The following is a 12,653-nucleotide window of genomic DNA, read 5'->3' as shown; positions in this document are numbered from 1 at the left end:
GAATTGTTTTAAAAATGTTTTTTAAATGTTTAAAAATTTTAAATATTTTTTTATTTTTAAGATTTTTGTTTTTAAGGGTTTTTTTTAGTGTTGTACCGCTTGTTGTTTGCCATCCTGCACTTCTGGGAAGGGCAGGATAGACATTTAATAAGTAAACAAATAATAATAATAGGACGTACCTTCAATTAAATCGCATTGAGATTGCTGCAAAAGGATACAAATTCCCCGCCCACCCCCATACCCAGCAAAAGCTTCAGAACCATTATGCTGAAAACATGGCAGATGCTGCTGGTTTGAAGGTTATCATTTGTGGAACCTGCTAATGCATTGGGGGAAGAGCTGTAGCTCAGTGGTAGAGCATCTGCTTTGGATGCAGAAGGTTCCAGATTCAATCCCCAGGATCTCCAGATAGAGCTGGGAGGGACTCCTGCCTGAAACCCTGCAGAGCTACTGCCAGCCGAACTATATGGACCAATGGTCTGATTCAATATAAGGCAGCTTTCTATGTTCCTGTTAAGGGACATCCTGGCAGAATGAAAGCTTCTTTTGTTCCTTAGAGAGAGGTAGTTTGATTGAAGTCAGGGAATGGTAGAATTCGTAAAAGCTTTCTCTGTTTCCAGCAACAGATTTTAATCAGATACAATTTCGGTATGCCAAAGGAAACCCAGAGTACTGCATAAAAATATTCTGTAATGCAGTTACAGATTCTGTAATATTATAAGCATAATGTAAACATTTGCAGCCACTAGCCACAGTCCAGTATTAGGCAGGCCTGCAAGCACACTTAACTCCATATAACGACTGTGTCTTCAGCAAATGGAATTTGGGAAGGGTGTAATAACAGTTCCTTTTGCCAGCCATGTTAGGAGCACACGGTCTGTCTAATATTTCCTAGCAAGAATTAGACTACAGGATACAATCTGTGTCTTTCCATGTAATTTACAGGCATACTCCGCTTTAACGTATGCAATGGGACCGGAGAGTATACTTTAAGCGAAAATAACCTTTAAGTGAAGCAATTGTCTTCACTTGTACTGCACGCAATCACCACTAGATGGCAGTGGCGTCATGCCAATAAAGTATACATTATTGCGAAGCGCCAGAGGTATGGGGACGAATGGAGCATGTACATTATAGCGAGGCAACGTTAAGCAGGGCAACGTTAAGCGGGGTATGCCTGTAGTTTGTTAAGAAAAAATAAGTAGTGTGGAATCCAGGGTCGCAGCTTCTGTTGTCTGTTGTGTAACCTTTCCTCAGGATGCAATAACCACACTTATTTTCAGATATTACCAAATACATAGCCCACTCTTTCCCAAAGGAAGGCCAAACTGGGTAAGAGTACAAACACATAAAACATCTATGTCCCATTGAACTCAGTAAGACATTTCTGAGCAGACTTGCATACATTTACACTGTAATTACTATCCCAAAGTGTAACATTCATAAACAGAAAAACAAATGGTAAGATTAGTGTACCCAGGGCAGAGTAGACCACTAGATTTTATTGAAATAAAACTCTCACACACATTCTATCCAAACTTCATTGTACTCTGCTTTAAAACTCAGGGGAAGGGGGTTGGAACTTTTAGTTCATTCTGAAACAGAAGGCTGAGAATACTAGACTCTGTATAATCAGAAACCAGGGCTTGTTTCTTCCCCCCCACTTTTAGTCTTCCGCTTTTGTGTTGGCCTATTTATATTTAATAAACAAGGAGGCTGCACTTGCACTGTTGTTTCCTGTGATGTAGAAAGAAAGTCCTACGTTCGTATATTCCATTGTTCTGGAATGATATTTGAGAGCCCTGACTAGTGAGACTAGACTGATTCAGGGGAAGGTCATTTTCTTGTGTACTCATGACACTCAGTGTCAGGAGTCAAGCAGGTACTGTGCTTAAGAGACGCATTGTGTTCTCATAAAGGTTTTTTACCTTAAAAGGTGAAAAAAAAAAGGAGAAAGGTTTCTTGCCTTGGAAGTGGAGATATACAAATTATGGCATCCTGTCATTTGTGGCCTGAAAGACCAGCTTGACTAGGAGGACACCACAGACTAAGGAGTGCAGGCTGACACCAGGGCATACAGAATGACTCTCAGGCCAATTGGCTGGATATGTGGGGAGCTGGTCAGGAAATTTGCTGGACAAGGTATGAGTCCCTCTGTGTCTCAGTCTTGAACCCCCAACCAGAAATGGATTAGCAAATTCTGGATTCAGAGAACACTTTCATCTCCAAACATTCGCACTTGATTTTTTGAAAATCAGCTTGTACCAGCTACACCAAGGGTGTGAAACCTCAGGCCTCCGGGCCAAAGGTAGCCCCCAGGGCCTCTTTATCTGACTTTTGGAACTCTCCCCTGATCACACCTCCTCTGTAAAGGCCATGCCCCTCACGGCCATACTTCTCACTGCAGCATTTTTGCCTGGCTGGAATGTGACTTTGAACTCTGATTATGCCTCTTTCTTTCCTGGATGAACAGAGAAGGGTGTGTCAATGCGTGTAGAGACTAGCCTACTGTCCAAAAGTAAACTTTTACATTTTTTGCTCTGCCCACTTTTGCCTCTGGCCCTATCCCCCAATGGATGTGGCCCTTGGAAGGTTGTCCAGAAGGGAATGTGGCTCTTTAGCTGAAAAAGTTTGCCCACCCCTGAGATACATACACACACACTTATGCTATGCCTGCATAATACACCTGGGTAAAGTAAAAAATCCCCACTCCCCATACTTCTCAGGGGGAAAGATTTTACCTTTGGTCTCCACCTGGCGAGAAGTGGCAGTAAAAACCTGCCTCTAAAGCTGAAGGTTAGAAGCTGACATTTGTCTCCTACCTTTAAATATTTAGAGCTGGGGAAAACTTACAGAATATGTACCTGCCTCCTTCCCCAATGCTGAAAGATACTTACCTCCATCCCAGTCCAGAAGTTTCAGAAGGTAGCATGGCTCACTGGCATATTCCTGAACAGTAATAAATGCAGGAAGTGAAATTTCCAGTGCAGTCAGCAAGAGGTACCTTCAAAAACCCTATCCCCTTAGATAGGGGTAGGAGACAGCAGAGCAAGAGCATGAACTAGGAAAAATATGTTGAACATATGAAGCTGCCTTATGCTGAATTAGACCATTGGTCTATCTAGTCCAGTACTGCCTACTCAGACTTGCAACAGCTGTTAAAGATCTTAGGCAGAGGAATTTCCAAGTATCTACTGTCCAAGATCCTTTTAACTGAAGAAGCCAGGGACTGAGCATGGGAAATTCTGCATGCTGTACCACTGAGCTATGGTGGATCTGGGGAGGGGTTTATCCTAGGGGAGCACCAGTTAAGTCAGAGTGGGGCCAAGAGGGAACATGGAGAGTAAAGGGAGGAATCAGGAAAGAATCTTACAAGTTATGGACACAGTTATAACAGATTTTGGCAGGAATGGCTTGCATAATGGGGCCGTGTTGCGGAGGCACCTTTCTTACACCAGCATTGCTGCTGCTTTCTGGGATTGGGCAGGACAGGAGTGTGAGGGATGTGTGAGCGCACCAGCGTGAGTGCTGGATTGGCTCTGCCTATATAACCATGCAGTTCCGGCTTTGCTACAACTATGTCCTGCCGCGCACACTGTTGTGATGCCATGTCAGGAAGGCATCTTTGCAACATCACACCATCTGATCTTGGGTTTTGGAATGTTATTGTTTGAACCTGCCAGAATATGTTGGTCATGGCTGGAGCCTGGCATAGAATCATAGAATAGTAGAGTTGGAAGGGGCCTATAAGACCATACAGTCCAACCCCTGCTCAATGCAGGAATCCAACTTAAAGCATACCCAACAGGTGGCTGTCCAGCTGCCTCTTAAATGCCTTCAGTGTTGGACAGCCCACCACCTCCTTAGGTAATTGGTTCCACTGTCATACCACTCTAGCAGTTATAAAGTTTTCCCTGATGTTCAGCCAAAATCTGACTTCCTGTAACTTGAGCCCATTATTCCGTGTCCTGCACTCTGAAATAATTGAGAAGAGATCCTGGCCCTCCTCTGTGTGACAACCTTTCAAGTACTCGAAGAGAGCTATCGTATCTCCCCTCAGTCTTTTCTTGTCAAGGTCAAACATGACCAGTTCTTTCACTCTCTCCTCGTAGGGCTTTGTTTCCAGTCCTCTGGTCATCCTTCTTTCAGAATCTGGAGTTGGCTGGTATTTCAGATCCCAATATTGGTTAACACACAATTTTACATATTTAGAGCAGTTAACTACTGGCTGTTTGGCAGCCCTAATCCTTGATCCTGATACGGTACAGTTGTTCATCCAACCCAAATATTTCACATTTCGGCAATGCTTACGCAGTGTCTACTTTTGAGGACAAGAACCTTATTCTTTTAACTACTGTTTTTTCATTTCAGCCGAGATAATACAGAGAGCCTTCTTGGAAATTATAGATGAACTGAGGGATGAATTTCCAAACTTACTGAGACTGACAAGCTCAAACCAGGTAAATTTTCCAACCTACAGTTGTTATTGGAATGCTTTGTTTCTTTATAAAATGGCCTCTTACAAATTTGTTGCATTTACCACTTGCTCAGCAAAGTTTCAGCTTAGAGATTTAGTTGTACACAACATTAGAAAAAGGATTAGTATCTCCAGGGGAGAAAGTTGTTCAGATTATTGAGACACCTCCAGAAGACTATTCAATGCTGCTCTTTTTTAAAGACAAACAGGCTCCACAGATTATTGTGGAAGCTCAGCTTCTTCCTTAACTCTCCAGGTAGCTCCCTTCGTTGCCTCTTATTCTCTCTTCCCTAGCTTCTGCACTGTGTGTTATTTTCTTCAGGATTAGTTAGCATCCTCATCTGAGAGGCACCAGCCTGTGCTTTTCTAGAAAGGGAACTCTTCCATTCTTTTTAACTGTGATCAGAGGGTTTGACGAAACCAATGGGAAAAGATATAAGGCCCGGGATTAGTTTGCTGGCTGCCCCTTCAGGATCACTGTTTTGACATGTAGAGGGATTCTCTGAAACAGCAAAGTGCTGATAGTCCTTTGAACCCATTTGTGATGGTGTACCATGTTACAGAGAGCCAGCGTGGCGTACTGGTTAGAGTGTTGGACTATGACCTGAGAGACCAGGGTGCAAATCCCCACACAGCCATGAAGCTCACTGGGTGACCTTGGGCCAGTCACTGCCTCTCAGCCTCAGAGGAAGGCAATGGTCTGAATACCGCTTACCATGAAAACCCTATTCAAAGGGTCACCATAAGTCAGAATCGACTTGAAGGCAGTCCATACTATACATATACCATGTTACAGTTGCACCTGCTGAAATTGTTCCACTCAACTGTTAAAGGTGCAGGAGCCTTTTCCATTTTTGTATCCAACCACATAACCTTTTGACTTCCTCATACACATATACATGATTAAAACAAAAGCAGGAATCTTAACATGATCCCAGACACAAGAGTCTGTATCAAGATGGCTTGACACACTTGGATGAAACAGATTACTTAGATCCATACCAATCGGGCTTCAGGACTGGTCACGGAACTGAAACAGCCTTGGTCGCTCTGGTAGATGATATGAGGAGGGCATTAGATAGGGGAGAATTTACCTTCCTTGTCCTCCTCGATCTCTCAGCGGCTTTTTATACTGTCGACCACAGTATCCTTTTATATCGCCTAGAGGGATTGGGAATAGGAGGCACTGTATTACGGTGGTTCCGCTCCTTTCTCTCTGATAGGTACCAACAGGTGGCATTGGGGGAGGAGGTTTCAGACCCTTGGCCACTCAATTGTGGTGTGCCACAGGGTTCTATCCTCCCATGCTATTTAACATCTATATGAAGCCGCTGGGGGCAATCGTCAGGAGATTTGGGCTGCAGTGTCACCAATATGCGGATGACACTCAGCTCTATCTCTCATTTAAATCTTCACCAGAGTTGGCTGTGGAGACCATGTCCAAGTGCCTGGAGTCCGTGAGTGGATGGATGGGAAGGAATAGGCTGAAACTGAACCCCGACAAGACCGAGGTACTGCTCGTGGGGGACAAGAGAAGGTTGGGAACCGTTGACCTGAAGTTCAATGGGGTGAGTTTACCCCTAAAGGACCAGGTCCGCAGCCTCGGGGTTGTACTTGATTCCAAGCTGTCCATGGAGGCTCAGATTTCGGCTGTGAGCCGGGCAGCTTGGTACCAACTACACCTTATACGTAGGCTGCAACCCTACCTTCCTGTTCATCAGCTCCCACTGGTAGTACATGCCCTGGTCACCTCTCGATTAGATTACTGTAATGCGCTCTACGTGGGGTTACCCTTGAAAACGGTCCGGAAACTACAACTTATTCAAAATGCGGCGGCTCGATTACTCACAAACAGTCGTCGCCAGGACCACATCACGCCAGTGTTGTTCGATCTACACTGGCTTCCAGTTGTTTTCTGGGCCCAATTCAAGGTGTTGGTTTTAACCTTTAAATCCCTACACGCTCTCGGCCCAATTTATCTAAAGGAGCGCCTACAACGCCACCAATCATGCCGCCTGACAAGATCGGCCACACAAGGCCTTCTCTCAGTCCCGCCAACCAAAGCAGCTAGGTTGGCGGGCACTAGAGAGAGGGCCTTTTCAGTGGCGGCCCCCACCCTCTGGAACTCCCTCCCACAAGATCTTTGGCACATCTCTTCCCTGAATATGTTCCGCAAGGCCTTAAAGACCTGGCTTTTTCAGCAGGCTTTCGGGACTTCTGGGGAGGCTTAATATTCTTCTGTTTTAAATGCCTCCTATTATGTATTGTTTGTTCTTATAATTTATATTATTTCACTGTATTTTTGTATTGTATTCTGCCATATTCATTGTATGTACGTCGCCTAGAGTGGCCACTGGCCAGATAGGCGACACATAAATTAAATTTATTATTATTATTATTATTAATTTATTATTTTCTCTGTTCTAGGCCTTGCAGCTTTCAGAGTAATTTGACTCATTTTTTCCTTGTTTTGTTGACTTTTGTTTCAGCAAAACGATCGCACTGTGCAGCGATCTGGGTCAGTTGTGGCAAGGGTGTTCTCTTCAGATCATGGAGCAATCATTATGAATGGGCTATCTAAACTAACCCACTCTTCTAAGTCAATTGCTAAATTCTTGCAGCCACACCTTCTTCGAAAATTTGCAGAGCTAAATACGTTATCGTATCGTCTCTTGGAAAAACTGAATGCTCCCAAACCACCTCTATATAAAATGAAGGTAGGTAATGAAAGTGATCTTTATCTCACACTTTCTAAGGCCTGAAAGATCATGTTCCAACAACTGGGCCTAGCTATTCTTTTGCTCAAAGGACCCTGCTGTTTAAATGGCATACCTAGGGCTTTCCCCAACCTGGTGCCCTCCATATGTTGTTAGACTACCCCTCTCATAAGCAGGCAGCATAGCTTGGGGAAGGCTGGTTCCTGGAATATAACTGCAATTCTATTTTGCTGCCACTCCATGCCACTTTGCCTTCTGCTTCCCGTGCACCAGCTCTCAATACATTTATCCACATTCCATAGGGGTTGACAATTCATTGCTAAGCAGAATGCATGCAAAGAACTCATTTCCCCTTCTCTGCATTCCTGTTTTGGGAAAGTGGTAGCAGACAGTTCCAGAGGCTGACGTACCTGCCACTGAAAGCCTGTGATCTAGATTACAGCTTCTTTATATGGTCAAAACAGTAATTTGTAGTTCAAAGATGTACAATTGGATAGGGAGACATTTTTCTCCCTCTCTTACAATACCAGAACCTGGGGCCAACCAAAGAAGCGGAAGGGTGGAAGGTTTCAAGACAGACAAAAGAATTTCTTCACACAGTACATAGTGAAACTATGGCGTTTCCTCCCACAAGATGTAGTGAAGGCCACCAACTTAGATAGGATTAGACCATTTCACGAAGGATGAGACTTTCAGTGGTTTGGATGCTTGGCTCATATCCACCAGGAGCTGTGCATTTGGTATTGTGAACCCAATCCTGTGGAACTCTTTCCCAGCTGAGATCAGATAGACCCCCTCCCAACTGAACTTCCAGCACCTAGTGAAGACCTTTTTGTTTCAGCAGGCATTTTAAGTAAGTTTTCCAACTTTATGGTTAGTTTTAACTGATTGTATATTTTTTAATTACTATACATCACTTAGCGACTAAGATGTAAAACAGTATATAAACTGCTTGAGTGAATTATGTCTTTCTTCTGCCTGCACTGTTGAAGGCAGTAAACTGCTGAATACTAGTAACTGGAAATCACAAATGGAGAGTGCTGTTATACTGTGAAAACAGGACATTGAACTGAATGGGCTTTGTCCTAATCCAGCAGGGCTTCTTAGGTTGTTTTTATGTGCTTTTAAAATTCCTTAGGAAGGAAGGGCAGAATATAACTTCTATAACAACAACAACACAATAACAATAGAAACTGGGATTGAGATCACACTCCTAAAGTAAACATCTGACCCAATAATTCCCCACTAAGTTCAATGGGATTTACTTCCAAGTCAGTAGGGCTGTAGTCTTAATTTCTATTGAAATCAGTGGAAACTACTTCCATGAAATATGCTTATGAGTGAGATAACCTACATCAAGGGTGATGAACTGCCAATCTGTGGACTTGATCCATCCTCCCCAAGTAACTTTCTCTGATCTGCAGGATCCTCCACGAATTTGTCAGGGGTGACGGCAATAGCCAAAAACAAACAAACCAACAACCAAATCATGGGCCCTACATGGAGGTCTTTAGGAACTGCCTAACATGCTAACATTAGGGTGTGATCCAAAGTTATGCACTATGTCCCACTGATTTCAAGGAGAAAGGTATAAGCATATTCTTAACACTCCCACCAAACTGCAATGACAGAGGAATGACTCACTTGACTATTTTTCTCTCTTCAGGACAGAACAATGTTCTTTTATGATGTCATATCCTATCCAGCAAAAACTGCCCTCACCAGTGTAATGTGTGTTTCTTATGCGGCACTAATTTATCTGGTAGGTTAGTAAATACCATTATGCTGATCCTGCTTCTCTCATGCTTCCCCTTGCCAAATATTAACTTCATTCTCAGCAAAGAAATTAAAGGCATAAATTATTTAATTGCTATGCACTTTTAGGGCATATTATTAATGCCCAGTTATAAGCTGTTTTTACCAATTTATGGCCCTTCCTGCACCAAGATAGCCTAGCTACAGTAGTATATACTAGAAACTTGTTTTTTAGACTATTGGGATGAACTCTGCATGGGACTGCCCTTGGACACAGTTCAGAAACTGCAACTGGTGCATAATGTGGTGTCCAGGCACCATAGCAGGATCATGCATCACCACTATTGCTGCATTGTAGTTCAATGAAGTGTTTGTGCACCACCTTGGAAACCTTTGGGTTGAATAGTGTGTTATAAAAACAAACATCGTCATTTTCTTCAAGACTCTCAGCATAACAGACCTTCATCAACAAAAAAATACGATAATGAAATTTATGAAACACTTCACTCAGGTATCTGCATGATATCCATTTATTAGTCACAATGCCTAAACCCATAAAAATAATGGAAGTTACATCTGTGTGCTTAAGGTTGTCGTGTAAGCACCACACAGACTAAGGGTAGAGACACATTTACTGTTCTGCCAGTTCCACTGTGTCTCCACCTCTCTCTTCTGAAAATGGGCACACAATGCCAGTCAAACCCCGCCCCTTTTAACTGTAAATCCTGGTGGGATCAGCTTGAGTGTGTGTGTTTTTGAAATTCGCTTCAAAGAGATTTTGCAACTGATTGTCAGATCAACCCATTCCTCTTCCAGATGTGGCCAACGGCCTAGTTGCTGTAGGCAACTAATGTACTCACAAGCTAAATTCAGAACTGATCAACAGCAGAAGTCTACTAAACCAATTCAGCAATAGCATAATGCATGAATACATAAAATTCCCCTGGACATCCCTATTTTTACACATTTAACATTGAACATAGGATTGTGTGTATTTTTTAAACTGTAATATCACATGTCTGTGGCTTGCAGTGCTAACATCATCCGGATAATCGAGCTGTCAATATGCCAGCATTTATTTGAAAATTTCAGAAGAAAAAGTGTTGACAACATGTAGTGTTCCTCAACTAAATGATTCAAAGGGTAAAATAAAAAACAAACACCAGTTTAGATTGAAGATTCCTGGACTGGTGGTAAAGTGTGAATTTACTCTCCTCATCCCTATAATGATTTTATCCCCCCCCCATTTGATATTTTGATGCAATTAATACATCTTAGCCAAGTACTACATTGTACCTCTTCAGTTAGGCAGAAATACAGAGTATCCAAAACCTTTCTATTTCTTTATACAAAAATGTATCTCTTATGTATACAGGCAGTCTCCATTAATAAAGTGCTGGGAAAAATTAAAAACATCATTGAAATGGAAAAGACCTCCAGGGAAAGCAGCAGTGATGGTTTTGATGCAGATGGATTTCCCAGAGCCAGGGAAGCAGGAAGCTACTCTGCAACTTCTCCCACAGAACAAGTATCTTCAGAGTTGACTACTAAGGCATCGCAAAACAGTGGAAGCATCCATACACTACTTTCAGCAATAGATCAAGAAAATGAACAGTAATAATCCTTTGCAGTGTGCATAGCTGTGATCTTTCTGTTTGTGCACCAACTGTTTTATTCAATACACAAATATGTGAAGACAGCCTTCATTTTCCATTAAACAAATGCACCAGGCCTTATGCAGGCAACTGAGACAATATCTTTCTACAATAGTTTGTTAATTGATTTCCAATTTTAAATTTTATATGATGTTATTCTGTGTTTATATATGTTGTAAACAGCTTTCCCCCCATGAATTATGGTATATAAATATTTTTATAAAATAAATAAATGTAAACTGCTTTGTAAAGTTCACCTGAGAAGTAGCATACAAATCCATTAATAAGTAATTACACACACAAAAGCAGGTTCCATACAGCAAACAGCTTTGTATGACAATGTTCTGTACCTAGTAGAAATAAACCAAATAACTGCTTGCCTGTGTATGTTCAGTACATTTTATGCAAAAGTTTGTGAACGCCTTAAGCCTCAAAACATTGACAACCATTGTGATAGAATCAACAGGCATATTCTAAAATTAATATTAAAAATAGGTCAATTTGCTTATACAAGAACAAATACTTCCAAAAAGTTTAACTGAAGTCTATCATTTTGTGTTTGTTAGCATAAGTATTATGCCAACTTCTAATTATAAAAGTAGTAAAATCACATTAAAAAGTTGAAGAACAACTAACATTTCAACAAGTAGTTGATAATTAGAAGGCCATTTGGGAATTTTTGACAGCAAAATAGCTGCCTATGCTGTATGTCAAAATTGCTGTTATTTTCCTAAGTGCATTCATAGATTACCCTGGCTGATCCTGTCCAGGAGGCACCTAATTTTACAGTCCTTTGTCTCTTAACTCACTCTTCCTGTATGTATGTATTACCGTAGAAAGGTTTCTTACAGGCTTGGCTTAAAAACAAAATTCAATCATACACTAGAACAGTTTCAAAACTTTTAACTCCAGAGAACACTCATGAAATTGAGGGCGATGCAGGAATTTGTTTCAGGTTCTTTCCTTCTCAATTTTACTTGCCAGTCAGCTAGCCACATATTATATGGGAAGGGCATACAGTTCTGAAAAGCACCACCTACACAGCAGTGAGTGCCAGGCTTATCCAAAGCTACTGTGTAAAAGGGGCTTTGTTGCTCACAAACTCTTTCCTGTACACAGATTCTTCCTACTGGAAGAAAAGGGCTCTGTTTGCAGCTAGGAGAGAAGGGCAGATTTCCTTGCTTAGCAGAAACGCAAGACCTGATTAAACGTTACAGATCCATGTGGCTGCTGCTGAAAAGTTCTTTTGTGCGGTGACATAACAATACAATACAATACAGTTTATTACGGTCGTGGACCAGCAAATGATAGAACATTTATACAGACAACAATTGGCATTAAAAGTTAACTTTAAAATGAAGATTAAATTCTTTAAAATACAATGTGAGCAGTATTACTGATAAAACTTTAAAATCATTATTTCGCCCAGAACTGTTTTGTTTAGCAATAAGAGATGTTTTATTGTATCTTTGGCATTGGTTTTAGAACAAAGTTCACCGGCTGCTTAGGCGAGTTATACCCTGAATATGAATGGGTCTTATGTGAGTTAGGGAGCTATTAGCAACTTCCGTGAACGGATGGTGGCAGTGCAAAAGTAGGCTACCTTAACTGATACGTAGGGGTTGCAATCTGATAGCAAGTAGTCTGTCTAAAATTTCATCACTGGTGGAAATTCCTAGTAGAAGAGATGTGATTAAAGCAATTCGAGAGTCTCGGTAAAATGGGCATTGGAGTAGAACATGTTCGACTGACTCCACTGTGCTGTTGTTGCAGGGACATACCCGTGTAGCTAGTGGCATTTTCTTAAATCTACCCTCCAAAAGTGCAGAGGGTAGTATGTTAAGTTTTGCAAGAGTAAACGCCAATCTAAATTTAGGAATTGTCAGAGTAAACAGATAGCGGGCCGGAGCAAATGGTTGCGTATTATATCTAAGACCAGAGCAGGAAGAATCTGCAGCTTGGGTTAAATGAGTTTGCAGCTCAATGTCAAAAATTGTTTGGGCAATATGGGCTTTGGCTTTGGAGTAGCCCAACACCAGGATCATAGCT

At 41.8% G+C, this 12,653-nt stretch overlaps 1 protein-coding gene across 1 annotated transcript; it reads left to right on the top strand.

Annotated features, from left to right (window-relative positions):
- The first annotated feature begins 2,081 nt into the window (after positions 1–2,081).
- SPATA9 (spermatogenesis associated 9) lies at positions 2,082–10,792 on the top strand. The gene is made up of 5 exons (XM_061622579.1): positions 2,082–2,142; positions 4,372–4,460; positions 6,967–7,194; positions 8,861–8,956; positions 10,325–10,792. The coding sequence occupies exons 1-5, from the start codon at positions 2,082–2,084 to the stop codon at positions 10,565–10,567; spliced, it is 717 nt and encodes a 238-aa protein (XP_061478563.1). The 3' UTR covers positions 10,568–10,792.
- The last annotated feature ends 1,861 nt before the right edge of the window (positions 10,793–12,653 follow it).

Source organism: Rhineura floridana, chromosome 1, assembly GCF_030035675.1.
Source record: "Rhineura floridana isolate rRhiFlo1 chromosome 1, rRhiFlo1.hap2, whole genome shotgun sequence".
Classification (NCBI taxonomy): domain Eukaryota; kingdom Metazoa; phylum Chordata; class Lepidosauria; order Squamata; family Rhineuridae; genus Rhineura; species Rhineura floridana.
This window is presented reverse-complemented; position numbering and strand designations above follow the sequence as displayed.

Bases quoted from the DNA above. Each gene is read 5' to 3' on its own strand.
- SPATA9 (XM_061622579.1), top strand. From the start codon at position 2,082: ATGACTCTCAGGCCAATTGGCTGGATATGTGGGGAGCTGGTCAGGAAA. The intron at 2,143-4,371 runs GTATGAGTCCCT...TTTTCATTTCAG, and splicing joins CAGGAAATTTGCTGGACAAG to CCGAGATAATACAGAGAGCC. The intron at 8,957-10,324 runs GTAGGTTAGTAA...TTATGTATACAG, and splicing joins ATGCGGCACTAATTTATCTG to GCAGTCTCCATTAATAAAGT.